Source organism: Drosophila rhopaloa, unplaced genomic scaffold (genome assembly GCF_018152115.1).
Source record: "Drosophila rhopaloa isolate 14029-0021.01 unplaced genomic scaffold, ASM1815211v1 contig_2, whole genome shotgun sequence".
In the NCBI taxonomy this organism is placed as follows: Eukaryota; Metazoa; Arthropoda; class Insecta; order Diptera; family Drosophilidae; genus Drosophila; species Drosophila rhopaloa.
The window spans coordinates 7,509,578-7,527,826 of record NW_025335083.1 but is presented as its reverse complement, the minus strand read 5'-3'; the positions used below and the strand labels follow the sequence as shown (position 1 = coordinate 7,527,826).

Sequence of the window (18,249 nt, the reverse complement as noted above, 5' to 3'; positions counted from 1 at the left end):
ATATAACTGATTGATCGGAAATGCCATAACTCTGCTGTTTGTTAAGTTAGGAAGGGGTTATATTTGGCCAATCAATCCCACCTATCAAATTTCATAAGGATCGGCCGTCTATATCCTATAGCTGCCATATAACTGAACGATTGAAAATGCCATAACTTTGGTGTTTTTAAAGTTAGAAAGGGATTTTTTATGAGTATTAAGAATGCATCATATGAATAGTTTTGGAGAATATAATTTACAGAATATTCTGCAAGGGTATATCAACTTCGGCTCCGCCCGAAGTTAGCTTTTCTTTCTTGTTATTTATCATTTTGTAAACCAATTACAGTTTTATAATTTATTACAGTTTTATGGTATATTCAAATCGGTTAAAATAGGTTAATATAAGTTAAGTTATCAAGTTATGTTTTAAGCTAATAAAAGTAACTGGGTGCTAACTTTTAGAGGGTGTAACCCAATGATTGCCAGATTAACCTAATTGTAAAGAAGTATAAAACTTCAACCAATCCCAAAACACTGAATCCAAGAAATAGTCCTGCCGTTCCCCCGATTGAAACTAAAACAAAGAAAGAATACGTTGAAATGGTAAATATTGTATAAAATAATTGTATGTATATAACATCAATAAAATGTAGTTACCTAATAGATCGGTCACTGAAAATATAACTTGTCGCTTTAGTCGATTCTGTGGCCAAGTTTTGATGGATACGCTGCATCCAATACTTTGAAGTAATGGTTTTGATCCAAAGTTTTGCTAAAAAAAATGGCAGATGACAAGATTTTCAAGATTTATTTACCCCAGACAATAGCTTTAGTACTCCGAAGGTTTTTTGATGTTTTAAGAAAAAAGTATTAGCCATCAGACTTATTCCACCAGTTCCAATTTATATTTGTGCTAAAGTTTCTAAATTGAAACAAATTACGCACTTTTCAGGTTTTCATAAAATATGATGAAGTTTTTTGATTTATATGGCAGTGAAATTTTGTTCCATGCTATTTTTCATATAATCGTCCGATCTTCATTGTTCCATCATATTTAATACCAACATTAAAAGGAAGATGTTTGGTCATCAAAGCAGCTTTAACAGCTTTACTTGTTTTGGTAGAAACAAACAGATCTTGATCGACTGGGATGATAATCCAGATAAATAATACGTATTCTTTTTGTATTCAGAAATGTCTCATTTTGTACATTGCAAATTATCGAGTACAATTATAATTATAATACCCTCTGAAATAAAACATAAACCATAAAACTTACGAAGGCGGACCTTACTGAAACTACTGAATCAAGGCAGTTCTGTTCACAATAGCAAGCACGAGGCTCCTTATCACTTCCATTTTCGTCGTAAAGACGAAGAAAATAACCTAAAATGTATTTAATGAAATGTAGTTTAAATTTCTTTCTTATAATAGATTTAATGCTTACTGGTATAACGAGGAAAGCAGGATCTTAAAGTTTTGTAATCGCACACCTTTTTAGGGTTTGTGACTAAAAGAAAGTTGTTAATTTTTAAATGCTTATGTAATATTCTTAACTTACTGCGATTAGGATAGAAGTGAGGAATACATTTGCACATTTTGTATGCCAGATTGATTCTGCACTCTTGCATGCAAACATTTTTAGTATAGAATGGAAAATGGGTCAAATTTGATTCGTGGTGAAAGCGACATTTTCTCATTGTCACTGTGGTCTCACTGCAGAAGTTTAAATATTGAATATTATATTGGCATATTTAAGATACCTGAAACATGCCTTTCTAGGTTATTCTCAGCAATAATCTCTTCGAGGTAGGCCTCCAATACCATTCCATCAATTGTATAACCAAAATTGGCGTCCACCTTCATTACTTCGTGTGCAGAATGTAGGTAAGTCTTAAAAGGGTTTAATATTTAAATTAATAACATAATTAGTAACTTTAAAAACTCACATATAAGGCCGGGCTAGTAAAGCCCACTATCGTATATTGGACGTCCGGTACAAAAAAAGATCCATCCAAATGGGCGATGGTATCGTAGTTGTTAAACTCGGGATACTTTCCGAATATTGAATACCGGGAACTATACATTAAACCTAACTTAGTATTTCCCAGGTAGCATAATCCGTACTCAGTGAGAACCTGTCGGACATGAATGAAATCCTGACCATCAACACAGCGGGTGCGTTTGAGTTCAATTGGTTCGTAGGTTGAGTCAAAGGTAAGATTGTAGATAACCTCCATGTAGTGTTCCGGCTTTAGGCCTATGTCCTTTATTATTTGATCGATCTGATCGCTCTCGGGAATGTTTTGAAAATTAATGTAAGTAGAATTGGCCAAGTTCTCTAGGAAGTCCCAGAAAACAGTTTTTTGTGTTCCCTTAATGCCATTTTTCCTTAAATTAATTTTTAAATTGTAAAAAGGTCTAGAGAAATAAATATGGATAATAGTCAGTACCGACAATAATCACCAAACAAGGCGCTGTCTAGGCGATGCATTGGACATATTGTTACACTCGGAAACGTGGTATTCCAAAAGTAATAGTTCCGCTAAATGTTACAAATGATACATTAAGGATACTAGTTTTAAGGATTTCGCAGTACCTCCAATCCGATATGTGTGCTTTTCGTATAGTAACGATCAATAGATGATAAGCAGACAACAATACAGAAATATATTGAGACAAACAACAAGACAAGCCACAGGAATCTGGAAAAGCAATCATAGTTATTCATAGTAATCACAATTTTACAAAAATAGTTTTTGATGTTTTTAAAATGGCACATACAAATCAATATTTCATTTGTATATATATAGTTTATTTTAAAACTTACTTTTCAAAGACAACAAGCATTGCTTTGACAAGATATCGGAACCCATGAATGCAACAATTGTTGAAGTATAAAGCAATGAAATGTATAATACTTCTTGGCCATCGCCGATCTTTAAACGCCATGCTGTTCTAAATTGGGAAGAGATGGTCTAATAATTTATCCGATCTAATTACAATATTGGGATTATTTAATCTTAAAATTGAATAATTAGAAGAGGGAAGTAGGACGCTCGGAAGGCAACTGAATAAAGGCTTTCAAAATGTAAAATATAAATATCAAATTCAACCCTTCGAAAATAATAAATTTGTTAGCGTGACTAATCTCTGCTTGAAGTGGTTTTTGTGATTAAACTGAATTACACTTCATTACCAATGCAAGATTATTCGATATAGCACCTTGCGTGCTTTGGTAATAAAAGAGTTTGATTTATACGTACTTAACAATATATAAAAGTTATTATTTCAAAAATATGTTTGGACATAAGGGAACTAATCTAATTAATTTCAATATTGTTAGCAATTAACGTAAAGTAGCTAAATTTGTATCATATTAAAAAAAATTATTGAAGTGCAGAAATAAAAAAAGCTGAAATACTTGTTTTGGAGGGTATATAACATAATAGATTTCAAATGCCATAATGCACTATAACCGAAGAGTCATAGACTTTCTATACTTAAGCTTCCTATACTTCCTATATCTACAATATTTCTTACTTTCTGTTCTGTTTTTGTTTAAGTAAAAAATCGAGATCTTTTTAACCAATATCTCTTGTTATATTTTCAATATATTTTACATTTTTTTATTTTACATTCAGTACGTGATTGTCGCCCTGGTAAACGCGGATTACCTGCGAAATCCACTCGTTCAAGTGCTGATGGACCTCCTTAACTCGGGTGCCATTATAGAACGAAATCCCCACTTTGTTTTCAAAGCCTCCGTCCGGACGGAAAACGTAAGCCCCTGACCATCGGTTTTTGGCTCACCATTATTGCCTCGAAGTCCCGAATATGACATTTTATTAACTGCTACTACATGTAGCATTTCTGACTCTAAAGCTCAAAATAAAGCTTGCAGGGAATTGCATGAAATTAAATCTTCGGTCAAGAAAAATGTATTAACGAAATTAAATAACATCTACTAAAACAGACTAGCTGAAGACTTTAACATTAAAAATAGTACATTTTCCCATTGTATTTAAAGTAACATTAAGAAACAAAAAGTGATGTTGTTTTAAAACCAACCAATCAGTGAAAATCTATAATACAGAAAGCTTTCACTTTACTGGTTTAAGAATAAATAAATATTTTTACTACACATTCAAATGAGCTTGTTTATTTTAAGCTCAAAGGCTGTCCATTTTATTTATCATATTATAAACCAATTACAGTTTTATAATTTATTACAGTTTTATGGTATATTCAAATCGTTGAAAATAAGTTAATATAAGTTAAGTTATTAAGTTATATTTAAGTTAATAAATTGGGTGATTACTTTTATTTTAAGACCAAAGGGTGTCCTTTTTATTTATCATTTTGTAAACCAATTACAGTTTTATAATTTATTACGGTTTTATGGTATATTCAAATCGGTTAAAATAGGTTAATATAAGTTAAGTTATCAAGTTATGTTTTAAGTTAATAAAAGTAACTGGGTGCTAACTTTTAGAGGGTGTAACCCAATGATTGCCAGATTAACCTAATTGTAAAGAAGTATAAAACTTCAACCAATCCCAAAACACTGAATCCAAGAAATAGTCCTGCCGTTCCCCCGATTGAAACTAAAACAAAGAAAGAATACGTTGAAATGGTAAATTTTTTGTATAAAATAATTGTATATAGCATCAATAAAATGTAGTTACCTAATAGATCGGTCAGTGAAAATATAACTTGTCGCTTTAGTCGATTCTGTGGCCATCTTTTGACGGATACTTTGCATCCAATACTTTGAAGTAATTCTTTTGAGTCTAACAGTGGCTAAAAAAATTAGCAGAAGACAAGATTTTCAAGACTTTATAACCCCAGACAATAGATAAGAACTTCGGTATACCGAAGTTTTTTTTGGCAGTTATTAGTAAATAGTATAAGTTAACACACTTATTCCGCCGATTCCAATTTATACAAATTTTACATTTTATGTTAATAAGCTTTGTGCTTAAATATCAAATCAAAAAGGATTAAGAAACAAATGGAACTTCGTTTACAAATTTTACAAATCTTCGCATTTTTCAGAATTTTATAAAAAATTACCGATTGCTCTAAGAATAAGTAGTCGGAAATGACTTACAAGGGCGGTCCTCATTGTAACTACTGAATCAATGCAGTTCTGTTCACAATAACAAACACGGGTCTTCTTATCACTTCCGTTTTTCTCGTAGAGTTGAAGAAAATTACCTATATTATTATGTATTATATAAAATGCAGTTAAAATTTTTTGCTTATAATAGATTTAGTCCTTACTGGTATAACGAGGAAAGCACGATCTTAAAGTTTTGTAATCGCACACCTTTTTAGGGTTTGTGACTAAAAGAAAGTTTTTAGTTTTTAAATGCTTATGTAATGTTCGGAACTTACTGCGATTAGGATAGAAATGGGGAATACATTTGCACAATTTATATGCCAAATTGAGACGGCACTCTTGCATGCAAACATTTCTAGTATAGAATGGAAAATGGGTCAAATTTGATTCGTGGTGAAAGCGACATTTTCTCATTGACACTGTGGTCTCACTGCAGAAAATTTAAATATTGAATATTTTATTGGCATATTTAAGATACCTGAAACATGCCTTTCTAGGTTATCCTCAGCAGTAATCTCTTCAAGGTAAGGATCGAATACCATTCCATCACTTGTATAACCAAAATTGGCGTCCACCTTCATTACTTCATATGCAGAATGAATGTAACTCTTAGAAGGGTATAATATTTAAATAAATAACTTAATTAGTAACTTTAAAAACTCACATCTATGGCAGGGCTAGTAAAGCCCACTACCGTATATTCAACGTCCGGTACAAAAAAGGATCCCTCCACATGGGGGAGTAACTTACGTTGGTGCTCGTATTTGTTAAACTCGGGATACTTTCCGAATATTAAATACCGGGAACTATACATTAAGCCTAGCCTAGTATTTCCCAGGTAGCATAATCCGTACTCAGTGAGAACCTGTCGGACATGAATGTAAGTCTGACCATCAACACAGCGGGTGCGGTTTTGTTCAAATGGATCGTAGGTTGAGTCAAAGGTAAGATTGTAGATAACATCCATGTAGTGTTCCGGCTTTAGGCCTATGTCCTTAATTATTTGATCGATCTGATCGCTCTCGGGAATGTTTTGAAAATTAATGTAAGTAGAATTGGCCAAGTTCTCTAGGAAGTCCCAGAAAACAGTTTTTTGTGTTCCCTTAATGCCATTTTTCCTTAAATTAATTTTTAAATTGTAAAAGGGTCTAGAGAAATAAGTATGGATAATAGTCAGTACCGACAATAATCAGCAAACAAGGCGCTATCTAGGCGATGCATTGGACATATTGTTACACTTGGTAACGTGGTATTCCAAAAGTAATAGTTCCGCTAAATGTTACAAATGATACATTAAGGATACTAGTTTTAAGGATTTCTCAGTACCTCCAATCCGATATGTGTGCTTTTCGTATAGTAACGATCAATAGATGATAAGCAGACAACAATACAGAAATATATTGAGACAAACAACAAGACAAGCCACAGGAATCTAGAAAAGCAATCGTAGATATTCATAGTAATCACAATTTTACAATATAGTTTTTGATGTTTTTAAAATAGGACCTACAAATCAATATTTCATTTGTATATATATAGTATATTTTAAAACTTACTTTTCAAAGACAACAAGCATTGCTTTGACAAGATATCGGAACCCATGAATGCAACAATTGTTGAAGTATAAAGCAATGAAATGTATAATACTTCTTGGCCATCGCCGATCTTTAAACGCCATGCTGTTCTAAATTGGGAAGAGATGGTCTAATAATTTATCCGAAATAATTACAATATTGCGATTATTTAATCTTAAAATTGAATAATTAGAAGAGGGAAGTAGGACGCTCGGTAGGCAACTGAATAAAGGCTTTCGAAATTTAAAATATAAATATCAAATTCTTCGAGAATAATAAATGTGTTAGCGTGACTAATCTCTGTTTGAAGTGGTTTTTGCGATTAACCTGAATTACACTTCATTACCAATGCAAGATTATTCGATATAGCACCTTGCGTGCTTTGCTAATAAAAGAGTTTGATTTATACGTACTTAACAAAATATATGATGTTATTATTTCAAAAATATGTTTGGACATAAGGGAACTAATCTAATTAATTTCAATATTGTTAGCAATTAACGTAAAGTAGCTTAATTTGTATCATAATTAAAAAAGTTATTGAAGTGCAGAAATAAAAAAAAACTGTAGTACTTGTTTTGGGGGTTATATAACATAATAGATTTCAAATGCCGTAATGCACTAAACCCGAAGAATCATAGACTTTCTATACTTAAACTTCCTATATGTCTTATACTAAAAAATCGAGAGCTTTTTAACCAATATCTCTTGTTATATTTTCAATATTTTGATACATTCAGTATACAATATTTTTCTGTTGGATGATGAATGTACGAATTTGCATTGGGACCAGTGTCACAACGAATTCAGAAGCATCCATTGTATAATCGGAGGACATCGGGTTATGTGGGGCGTAGAAATATTCAACGGAGGAAGGAATACTGCCAATGCCATCTTGATTAAATTTGTATCTCTTCATATCGCCCAACTTCATATTTCCGTCCAAAGTTGTTTCCCAAATCTTATACCCACTCAAGGAAGAAAAGAGGGGATAAATGTTGAAGCTAACTACATTTCCGTTTGTATTAAAGTTCTCCACTCGTATCAAAATGTGATCCTCAGAATGTTGTTCAAAGGAAAGAAGTTCGACCAACGGGGGGAAGTCGGTAAAATCGGGAATCATGTTCTTATTTACGGATGGTACTCTATTTGATTTGCTGAAAAACTTCCAAAAGGGTTGGTCTATCTCATGCTGAACCAGTCTCTCTGCGTGATTAGGCTTCTTTGAGGCCTCGTCGATAATTAGGGAAACCTTTCCCCTTGCGATCAACCCAGTTCCATACTGAGTCTCATTAAGGGCTTCGCCAACACCAAAAGCATCGTCATTCAGTAAACGCCGATGCAGCATAAGCTCCAATTCCCCGTCCTTCAAGCTAGTTCCTCCCTGTGCTCGATCGTTTAGCAGCGTGATTCGCACCTCGTCGTCTTGCAGTGAAATTTGCCCGGTTACTGGATAATAGTTTCCGCTTATTGCCTCTGACATGTCGGGATTGAAGGTGTCACGCTGGTTTCTCTCGCGTTCCAGCATTTCCCGACCATTCGAGTCTGTATAAAATATACCCTTCGAGGATATATTGCTCGAGAAGCGAATGACTATCTCTTTTCCAACTTCATCTTCCGTTGGTATCGGTCCCACCAACCATTCGAATTCCACGCGATTGTCGCCCTGGTAAACGCGGATTACCTGCGATATCCACTCGTTCACATGCTGATGGACCTCCTTAACTCGGGTGCCATTATAGAACGAAATCCCCACTTTGTTATTTAGTTTTTCAAAGCCTCCGTCCGGACGGAAAACGTAAGCCCCTGACGATCGGTTTTTGGCTTCACCATTATTGCCTCGAAATCCCTTGTATACGCCAAAGCTTTGATCAATAGTTTCGGTTAGGCCGTTCATTTCAATGGTTTTCAAGCCACCCGTAGTTGTATTAAAAGTGAGTTTAACGAGCTAAAACGTAAAAGTCAACTATAGAGAATGGAAATAAATCGGAAAACCTTGCCATATGCTTACCGAATTCTCCACCGTCAATTCATCGGACTCATCCAGGGCTTTCTCTGTGGGGAAATGAATAAGATTTTGTACATTACTTTTTGGTGAAGGTAGTACACGGATTAAGAAGTTTGCAATCTTTTCAACTGTGGCTTCAAAAACCAACTCGTGTTGCGTGTCATTCGATCGGTGTTCCATAGCCAAAACTTGCCAAGGAACGGGGACAACTTCCGAAGGTATTTCACGACCTAAATGAAATTAAAAATTTTTAAAAACCTGTTAATTAATGTTTATAAGATTGGAATACCTTTTTCATCGGTGACTATGTAGTTATCGCTTTTCACTGGAATACGCACATATTGTGTTGAAGTGTGAGCCAATAGATTTACCAGTGTGACAACCACATTGTTGGCACTGTTCTGGGTGAAAGAACAAACACTTATGTTCAGTTCTAGGCAACTTTCGAACTCCCCAGAAGTGAGATTGGTCAGAGATCGGAGGGCATCGCGAGCATTATTCTCGGCGTCTACAATTGCCTTGAATAACATACGGTCGTAATCGCGGGCAACCGCCTGTTTTTCAGTGCCCGTAACTGCATCATGGTGCTGCATTATTCCCATCGCCTGACTAAGACTCTCCAGATCTTCGGAGTGCCGAGTGCTGGTCAAATTGGCCAGAACACTCAGTTGCTTGACCGTTTGAAAGAAGTGATTTCCATCGCGATGAAAGCGTTTCTGCGTGGGCCTCGAGGTGAAATAACCAGTCCAGTAGGAGTGCGAATCACTGGAGTAGGGAAAGAAGTCCTCGGTTTTGTTCGGCCACGTTTGCTGCAACTGATGCAATTCGTGGAGATAGCAGGAGGGCGTTGAGTAGAAAACGTTGACCTGAGATCCCTTCGATTGGCGATCGTTGACGTACCTGATAAAAATGATAAACATCCCAGATAAGAAAAATAATCAAGATTACTTACTTAATAAGTTTGTCCATGTTCTTGTAGTTAACTGCGGCTTCTTCGTACTGAAAATCGTCTCCCATTGGGACCATTATATGAGTAGATCGGAAGGACTTTGACATTGTCTTAACATAGTCGATGAAGTCATTGACTCTTTGGTCGACGTTATTGTCATAGCTCTCGCCATCGATTATTGGAGCATCGTGGCAATTAATATCAAAACAGAAGCCTGGAGGAGCTGAATAGTGATTGTAGAGCATGCCAGTAAATATGTGAGAGTCCTTTAGGGATTCGCTTGATTGCCAAATCATCTCCATTCCTTGGTCTTCCAGACGTTTCTTTTTGTCCACGTAATCCATGCGAGCGAAAAATTCGCCATTATATCCCATTTGAGCGAAAATAGAGGCCATTTCCCGGGAGTGACCAAATGGATCGATCTGCCAACCTATTGTCGGTCGTCCACAATCACCAAAGATGTCGTTTAAGTATCTGAAACATAATTGATTAGGAGCTAAGATTTATTAAACATTTATAACAGGACTCACTTCAATCCCAAATTGAATTGATCTATTACACTTTGGTAGTGAACTGTGGCTTCATCGTTCATACTCCAAGCTCCTCCCGCAAATTCCAGTCGTCCTTCTGCTACTAATTTTTGTACAGCTCGTTGAACAGTTGCGTTTTGTTCGGCGTACCATTTCGAAAAGAAGAACGTCTCCACCTGGATGAAACGCCGCTTGGAGTCCTTCAGGAGCTCCTCCACCACCGTATCCAAAATATATTGCACTCCAGCGTGCTGAATTTTGTTCTGACTTCCATAGTAATACTGATCGACCGTTTTCAGCCAACCGACATCGTCGTGCGAGTGGGGGACCAAATGAACATTGATCATGTTTAATTTCGTGACGGGGCATGCCTACAATCAAAGCACATATTCTAGAATATATAAATATACACCGGACGCACTTTATACTTTAAATTTGAAAAAATCTGTCTTCTAAATCAATAAAGTTAAAGATGAAAGCATGGCACTGCACTTCACAGACTGAACATAATTGTTTGTATTTTGTATTTTTGAGCTGACTTCTTTAGAACTTGTTACCTTAATCCCACAGGTAGCCCCGGATACCGCATTATTCAGTAAAAACAGAGTGATAAAAACCGGTACACTACTGAAATATGCCATTTCGGTGAACGCTTCGCTCCACGGAGGGTTCTTATCGGGGCTGTTGAGTCGAATGAAATGAAACGCGAAACGAGGCAACTCCTTAGACCCCAGCAATGTGCCACTTGAAGCGATAAACCTTGTACCGCGATCGCATTGGCTTGAGTGGGACTATCAAATTAAAATCCATTTAGGAGCTCAAGCGATAACAATTTACAGCGCTGTACACCCTAGATAGAAGGAAAATACACAGTATTGCATTGCGTTCATCGGTTGTTTATACTCATATACAAATAAACATTCATCTGATTTCGCTAAAAAATGCCTATACTTGCTTTCGCGTAATCATGTATTGGAATGAACTTAGGGTTTGGGCTTATCAGTTTTCAAAATAAGCATACATATTCGTATTTGTTTATGTTTGGCTACTAGTCAACGACTTCTGTATTTTGCATTAAAGTTCTTATCTTTTTTGCAATCATTTCAAGTAATTAATTATTCAGATTACGAAAGGAAATCGAATGGCTTTATGAATTTGTACTTAAATAAGTGGTATATAAAGAGCTCGTCTTGTAAACAAGAAACTTTTAATTATTTTTATAACCAGCTCTTAAAGACCTCATGTGTGTTATTCAGCCCGAAGACTTATCATCGCTATACTTATAGAAGTGATGCAAATGCGGTTTCCTCTACGAATGATTTTATAATCATTACTCACTCACAACTTTTAAGAAAATTAAGAAATTAACAATTCTTCTTAAACTAAATTAAGGTTTATATCTATTTGCAGGCACAATGTTTACAAGAATGTGTTAAGATACATGTTTTTATTTTCAAGCATTTTTACTTTTCTTGTGCGTGGAGGTCACATTCAAATGGGCTTTATTCAAATAGCTTGGGCTGTTTGTGAGGCTATTTGTTGTTATTGAATGTTGTAGATATTTGTAAATTTAGGTAAATTTGTTTGAAAATAAAATGTTGCTCCTCATTTCAATTTTAGATAAACACAGGACAACGAAATTAAACTTATTGAAACCTGCAGGTTTAAACTCATTTTTGCGGTTATTTATGCCTATTGAATATTTCCCCTCTTAAAATTTAACTTGTATTCTTTTAAAGCCTACTACATGTGAAATTGTTACTGAAAAGTGTAAAATGTAAAAATAAAAAAAAAAATATATAAAATGAAAAAAAAAAAATTAAGGAGAATGGTGTTTGGTATCTCAAAAGGGTAGATAAAAGACGACCCACTCCTTAGAATATTTAAATTCAAGGCGGTAAAAGTTCTTATATTTTCAATGCGTGATATCGCAATTATCACGCGTAAAAAACTTAACATTAAATAGTAACATAAAGTAGTTAACACAGTGTAATTAATCTGCTTCCAAGAATTTTAAAATACTCTTTTAAAATTTGAGTTACTTTTTTTTTTTTTTTTTATTTTATTATTTTTTAAGTTCAATACTGTGAAAGGAAATAACAGGTTATAGCTTTCGTATAAGCTTTCTCGAGTTGCCAGGTCTCGGCATGATATATATGTATGTCTTACTAATCAGAACACTTAATTCTTATCTTCAAAAGTAATACTCCATTCACACTTTCCAACAATTTTCTTTTCAGCTCTGTCTTATATAATACTATAAACTTTTTGGTAAATATTATTTAAATTAGAGAATATTATGAGTTAAGAGTCATGTTACCTTTAGTTTCCTAACCTACATATATTTCGAGCTCATCGAAAGACCTAGTTCCCGATTTCTAAGATTGAAATAAAATATTTATTTATCATCTATTTATTTTACAGTGGATAGATTTTCTTTGATCTCCTGATCTTGTAACTTTAGTTGAAATAGATGAAATCTTTTACAGAATAACCCAATTTAATCCACCTTATAGACTATAAGTCGTCATGATTCCATAGGCGATTACTGGGTGACTGTAATTCGAAGGTAATGTTATTACCTCCGGTTTCTGAAGAGTACCACTCAGACCCTTTTAGAGCCTCCGATAGTAACAAGATTAACTTCAATGCTATCTTAAATGCTTTAGTGTGCTGAATGGTTTTCAGAAACCAATTAAACACTCCACTAATTTGTATTGTGGAAACGATTAGATGGATCAAGCTAAAGTCACTTCAACAATCTTTGAAGGAATACTTTAAAACGCGCATGTACGACTTTATAAGGCCCTATCAGAATGTTTCATGCGCACTGCCCGGTGTTTTCACACATACCCACTCTCTAGAGTAGAAATATATGTAAGAATACTTGCTCAATTTCTCGATGTTCGTATGTACACAGCAATAAAGAATCATTCTCAAGTAGGTTTCGAGCTGAGTTTTCGGTCCCTGCTTGAGCAGTCCGCATTGAGAAGCCGGTGCGATCGGTTGAGACTTCGTTACCTTTTGCAGTCCGTTCTTTCCAGTCTCTGTGTATGTATATGGTGTACCATACTGGCAAAGTGTTCGTTGTGAAAACAAAGTAATTGGATGCAAATTCCCTAAACGTAAATAAAGAAAACTGCAATGTCTGCGAAGACTTCTGTGTGGCTTGCATTCTTTTGCGCCCTTTGCTGTCTAATTCACGATGCCGATCTGCGGAGTATTCAGCAAAAGGCCTCTCAGTGCGGCTATCAGGTAAGTCAATGTTCCCCTTCCTAGAAATGGGAACAATAATGTTGCAAATGCAACATGTTGATAGTTATTCGACCTAGCAAACACACAAATTTCTTTCAGGCTGATTTTCAAGTGAGAGAATGTAACTGATAAGCGATTATAATATGTAAATTTTGCTATATACATTTATATGAATATATATAGTATATATAAATATTATAAGCAATCTTAATTTTTCTTTCTGTAAAGAAATAACGTTGCAGCGTTTTAGTTTTGCTTGGAAGTTACACATTTTAAGGGCCGTGAGTCGAGTTAATTCATATAAATTGTAGTGCCAAGAAAAACTATTTAAAAAAATGTTAATTTCTAAATGCCAATTTCATTTCAGAGCTGTCATCCCACAAAGCCGAATATGCTGAACGTGCATCTTGTAGCACATACACATGATGACGTCGGATGGCTGAAGACTGTGGACCAATATTACTATGGCAGCGAGACGAGGATTCAGAAAGCTGGAGTGCAATATATTATCGATTCGGTTGTGGAGGCTCTGCTGAGAGATCCCGAGAAACGATTCATATATGTCGAGTCCGCCTTTTTCTTCAAATGGTGGAAGGAGCAGACCACCAAGGTCCAGGATGCTGTAAAGATGTTGGTGGAACAAGGCAGACTCGAGTTCATTGGCGGCGCTTGGAGTATGAATGATGAGGCGACAACGCACTACCAGAGTGTGATTGATCAATTTTCTTGGGGCTTAAGGTATGTAAGATAACGAGTGTATACGAGGTCGAATATCAGTAATATATGAATCGTATATATTAACATGTTAAAATCAGCTAAGTTAAATAAGTGTTTCTTAATATGACAATCCCTTTTAATTGAGAAATATAATTGCAGACTTTTGAATGATACCTTTGGAGAGTGTGGACGTCCGCGGGTTGGATGGCAAATAGATCCCTTCGGTCACTCCAGGGAAATGGCTTCCATGTTCGCCCAGATGGGTTTCGATGGAATGTTTTTCGGACGATTGGACTACCAAGACAAGGACGAACGTCTAATGACCAAAAATGCTGAAATGATATGGCACGGATCAGCAAATCTAGGTAGTTAGAATTTACTCGTTAAAGGAAAATTTCTATAACCTCGTTTGTATTTTTAGGTGAGGAAGCGGATCTGTTTAGCGGTGCTCTATACAACAATTACCAGGCACCAGATGGATTCTGTTTCGATGTTTTATGCAGCGATGCCCCTATAATTGATGGCAAGCACAGCCCCGATAACAATGTTAAAGAGCGCGTAAGAATTGATACCATATGTAGTGTTTTAAGTGTTATGCTTCTGGCATTGGTTAAGCGTTTGTTTTGTCTTTTGTTAATGTCCCCCACCCCATCAGATCGATACGTTTTTGGATTTCGCCAAGACCCAATCCCAATACTACCGCACCAACAATATCATTATCACAATGGGTGGTGATTTCACATACCAGGCTGCCCAAGTCTATTATAAGAACCTCGACAAATTGATACGGTAATTGCATATTGTTTTGTCCTTGCGAAGCTAACTGTTTAAGAAAGCCCCTAAATTCAAAATTGTACTGTCCAACATGTCCTAAAAATGTGCCGTCACTCACCTGAAAGATAACCTAATTGAAAAGCCATAAATGCGTGTGACAAACAGGTTGATGCCTTCTTGGAATATGTTACTAAAATGGCCACACAATTTCGCACTCCCAACGTGATACTTACCATGGGTGAGGACTTCCACTACCAAAATGCCGATATGTGGTATAAGAACCTGGATAAGTTGATTAAGTAAGTAGGGGCTTTCCTCAACAGAGTTTAGCGGAACAAAAAGGAAAGGTTACTACATGGTTACCGTCTTTACCAAACTCACAGATATGCCAATGAGCGTCAGGCGAATGGTTCAAATATAAACCTGCTTTACTCGACACCATCGTGTTATCTGAAATCGCTGCACGATGCCGGCATAACTTGGCCCACAAAGAGCGATGACTTCTTCCCCTATGCCTCCGATCCCCATGCTTACTGGACCGGATATTTCACATCGCGCCCAACTCTGAAGCGATTTGAACGGGATGGTAACCACTTCCTGCAAGTTTGCAAGCAACTGAGTGCTCTGGCCCCCAATAAACCCGAGGAATTCGCTCCCCACTTGACCTTCATGCGCGAAACCCTGGGAATAATGCAGCACCATGATGCCATAACTGGAACGGAAAAGGAAGCGGTTGCTCTGGACTATGCCAAGAGGATGAGCGTTGCCTTCAGAGCCTGTGGTGCCACCACTCGAAATGTTTTGAATCAACTCACAGTGCAATCCAAAGAAAATGTCAAAGATAAAGCAGCCAAATATGTCTTTGAATTCAAAACCTGTGCCTTGCTAAACATCACTTCCTGTCCCGTTTCCGAAGTAAATGACAGATTTGCTCTAACGCTTTACAATCCTCTGGCTCATACGATCAGTGAATATGTGAGGATTCCCGTATCAGATCCTAATTACAAAATCATCGATAATAAGGGTATGATCATAGGACAAGTAAAATAGAGATCCGGTATAAAATAGATTATTATATATTTCAGGTGTGACTTTAGAAACCCAAGCTGTGCCAATTCCCACACCAGTAATCAATATAAAGCACCGAAACTCGACTGCCAAATATGAACTGGTGTTCTTGGCCACCAACATTCCACCTTTGGGATATCGTACGTATTATATTGAAAAACTGGATAATACTGAAGCCACCGGAAAGACAAGGGCTTCGCCGAAGAGCACTACAAGTGTGACAGTAATTGGAAATAGTGTAAGATCAGTTCACTGCTAATCTGATATTATATAATAATGCATATGTTTTGTAATCTCCAGCATATTAAACTTGGTTTTGACACCAATGGATTCCTTTCTGAGGTAACCGCTGATGGCCTAACCAGATTGGTTAGCCAGGAGTTTTTGTTCTACGAAGGTGCTGTTGGAAATAATGCCGAGTTTCTCAATCGATCATCCGGAGCTTACATCTTCCGGCCAAACGAGAACAAGATTCACTTTTCCGCCGACCAAGTTGAAATTGAAGTCTACAAGGGCGATTTGGTCCAGGAAGTCCATCAGAAGTTCAACGATTGGATTAGCCAGGTGGTGCGAGTCTACAATAAGGACTCTTTTGCAGAATTCGAGTGGTTGGTTGGACCGATTCCCATTGATGATGGCATCGGCAAGGAGGTCATTACTCGCTTTAACTCTGACATCGAGTCAGACGGCATTTTCCGCACCGATTCAAATGGTAATGTTTGATGACTTTAAACTATCTTATTTAGTTCTTGAACTTATCCTTTTTTAACAGGTCGTGAAATGATAAAGCGAAAACTCAACCACCGTGATACGTGGAGCGTGAGGATCAACGAAGAAGTGGCTGGAAATTACTACCCCATTACGACCAAAATAGATCTGGAGGACGATACAGCACGCATGGCGATCCTGACAGACAGAGCCCAGGGAGGCAGCTCCTTGAAGGATGGATCCTTGGAGTTGATGGTCCATCGTCGCTTGTTGCGTGATGATGCTTTTGGCGTGGGCGAGGCTCTGAATGAAACCGAATTCGGCGATGGTCTGATTGCTCGCGGAAAGCACCACCTCTTCTTTGGACGGTCCACTGATCGCGAAGGTGTCTCCCTTAAAGCGCTTGAGCGACTAACCCAGCTGGAGAAACTGATGCCCACATGGAAATTCTTTAGCAACATGGAGGCCTATAGTGCCGACGAATGGCAGACATCCTTTACAAACACTGTAAGTGTCTAAACTGACCATATACTCTTTAATTGAGTCTAATCTGCCTTTATTCACAGTTCACAGGGATTTCTTTGGTTCTGCCCAAGCCCGTAAACCTCCTTACCTTGGAACCCTGGCATGAGAATCAACTTCTGGTGCGATTCGAGCATATAATGGAGAACGGAGAGGATGCATCTTACTCCAAACCCGTGCAGTTCAATGTTAAAAACGTACTGAGTGCTTTCGACATTGAAGGCATCCGGGAAACAACTCTGGATGGAAATGCCTGGTTAGACGAAACTCGAAGATTCCAATTCGCTCCTGATCCCGAAGAAGCGGCATTTAACACATACGGAACATTTGAGGAACCCGCGAAGTCTGTACACCTATTAAGTCCGGAGAAACCCATGCTGGGTGTTAAATATGCAGAGGAAGCTTTGCCAGCAGGACAGTTGGGTGCCCAGAGTAACCGGATTAAGCGCGAAACCAACTCAGAACAAATTAATAAGGACGAGGGACGATCATCAAAGTCATCGGATGGTGCATATAATTCCTTCAAGGCAGACAGCGATAGTCAGGATTACATTATTGAACTGAGCCCAATGGAGATCCGAACTTTCATTGTTTACTTAAAAACAGCCTAAAGTTCTTATTTATGAAAAGCAACAAACAATGTGTTTAATAAAATTAAATAATATATAAATGTTAACCTGCTTGACTTGCATAGTATGTATCTGTGGGTGTGTTATTGTATTATAGTTTAAAATTGCCAAGTATTTTCCCATGAGTGTGGGCTACAACAATGTAAGTTATTTTTGTGCCTTTGTAAAAGCTTCCTTAAAATCTTTACTAAATCCATGTAAGCGCAACAAAACATTCAGCCTTCGTGATTTTACATTAGAATGGCCAACAAAAAGTCTTTTGTTCTTTGGGAATGCGATGGCCTGTACGCACTTGATTTATTTATTTGAGTTGTCCAAAGTCTTTAGGTTGAAATTGAGGTCAGTAAAGATTTTCTTGAGATGATCACCCATACTAAAATGTATATTTCCCTTGCTTCAAATGAGAGT

At 36.7% G+C, this 18,249-nt stretch overlaps 4 protein-coding genes across 5 annotated transcripts; 1 reads left to right on the top strand and 3 right to left on the bottom strand.

The window, feature by feature from the left end:
* Positions 1-440: 440 nt before the first annotated feature.
* On the bottom strand, positions 441-2,934 carry LOC108041441 (acid-sensing ion channel 5). Its single transcript, XM_017119370.2, has 10 exons — positions 2,813-2,934; positions 2,582-2,687; positions 2,436-2,527; positions 1,932-2,373; positions 1,753-1,875; positions 1,544-1,694; positions 1,430-1,492; positions 1,262-1,368; positions 640-754; positions 441-556 (listed from the first exon to the last, which is right to left on the bottom strand). Exons 1-10 carry the CDS (start codon positions 2,932-2,934, stop codon positions 441-443), a joined length of 1,437 nt encoding a protein of 478 aa, XP_016974859.2.
* Positions 2,935-4,473: 1,539 nt separating this feature from the next.
* Positions 4,474-7,417, bottom strand: LOC108041442 (acid-sensing ion channel 5). The gene is made up of 12 exons (XM_044460374.1): positions 7,381-7,417; positions 7,052-7,093; positions 6,664-6,772; positions 6,434-6,539; positions 6,288-6,379; positions 5,772-6,225; positions 5,593-5,715; positions 5,383-5,533; positions 5,269-5,331; positions 5,096-5,202; positions 4,671-4,785; positions 4,474-4,589 (listed from the first exon to the last, which is right to left on the bottom strand). Exons 1-12 carry the CDS (start codon positions 7,415-7,417, stop codon positions 4,474-4,476), a joined length of 1,515 nt encoding a protein of 504 aa, XP_044316309.1.
* On the bottom strand, positions 7,373-10,932 carry LOC108040540 (lysosomal alpha-mannosidase). The gene is made up of 6 exons (XM_017118047.2): positions 10,726-10,932; positions 10,169-10,539; positions 9,642-10,112; positions 8,979-9,589; positions 8,693-8,919; positions 7,373-8,629 (listed from the first exon to the last, which is right to left on the bottom strand). The coding sequence occupies exons 1-6, from the start codon at positions 10,807-10,809 to the stop codon at positions 7,418-7,420; spliced, it is 2,976 nt and encodes a 991-aa protein (XP_016973536.2). The 5' UTR covers positions 10,810-10,932; the 3' UTR covers positions 7,373-7,417.
* A 2,217-nt stretch (positions 10,933-13,149) lies between these two features.
* On the top strand, positions 13,150-17,888 carry LOC108040537 (lysosomal alpha-mannosidase). 2 transcript variants are annotated; one of them, XM_017118040.2, is made up of 10 exons: positions 13,150-13,423; positions 13,791-14,161; positions 14,300-14,505; positions 14,562-14,698; positions 15,080-15,213; positions 15,298-15,938; positions 16,000-16,220; positions 16,283-16,694; positions 16,755-17,197; positions 17,257-17,888. In XM_017118040.2, the coding sequence occupies exons 1-10, from the start codon at positions 13,313-13,315 to the stop codon at positions 17,821-17,823; spliced, it is 3,243 nt and encodes a 1,080-aa protein (XP_016973529.2). In that variant the 5' UTR covers positions 13,150-13,312; the 3' UTR covers positions 17,824-17,888. The 2 variants fall into 2 exon arrangements, with proteins under 2 accessions (XP_016973529.2, XP_016973528.2); XM_017118039.2 differs by lacking the exon at positions 15,080-15,213 and adding an exon at positions 14,796-14,929.
* Positions 17,889-18,249: the final 361 nt, after the last annotated feature.

Bases quoted from the DNA above. Each gene is read 5' to 3' on its own strand.
- LOC108041441 (XM_017119370.2), bottom strand. From the start codon at position 2,934: ATGGCGTTTAAAGATCGGCGATGGCCAAGAAGTATTATACATTTCATT. The intron at 2,528-2,581 runs GTACTGCGAAAT...TGTAACATTTAG, and splicing joins GCACACATATCGGATTGGAG to CGGAACTATTACTTTTGGAA. The intron at 1,369-1,429 runs GTAAGCATTAAA...AATACATTTTAG, and splicing joins CTGCTTTCCTCGTTATACCA to GTTATTTTCTTCGTCTTTAC.
- LOC108041442 (XM_044460374.1), bottom strand. From the start codon at position 7,417: ATGTATCAAAATATTGAAAATATAACAAGAGATATTG. The intron at 6,380-6,433 runs GTACTGAGAAAT...TGTAACATTTAG, and splicing joins GCACACATATCGGATTGGAG to CGGAACTATTACTTTTGGAA. The intron at 4,786-5,095 runs GTAAGTCATTTC...TAATTTTTTTAG, and splicing joins TTACAATGAGGACCGCCCTT to CCACTGTTAGACTCAAAAGA.
- LOC108040540 (XM_017118047.2), bottom strand. From the start codon at position 10,809: ATGGCATATTTCAGTAGTGTACCGGTTTTTATCACTCTGTTTTTACTG. The intron at 8,920-8,978 runs GTATTCCAATCT...AATTTCATTTAG, and splicing joins CATAGTCACCGATGAAAAAG to GTCGTGAAATACCTTCGGAA. The intron at 8,630-8,692 runs GTAAGCATATGG...TTTACGTTTTAG, and splicing joins AATTGACGGTGGAGAATTCG to CTCGTTAAACTCACTTTTAA.
- LOC108040537 (XM_017118040.2), top strand. From the start codon at position 13,313: ATGTCTGCGAAGACTTCTGTGTGGCTTGCATTCTTTTGCGCCCTTTGC. The intron at 14,699-15,079 runs GTAAGAATTGAT...TGTGACAAACAG, and splicing joins ATAACAATGTTAAAGAGCGC to GTTGATGCCTTCTTGGAATA. The intron at 15,214-15,297 runs GTAAGTAGGGGC...CCAAACTCACAG, and splicing joins AACCTGGATAAGTTGATTAA to ATATGCCAATGAGCGTCAGG.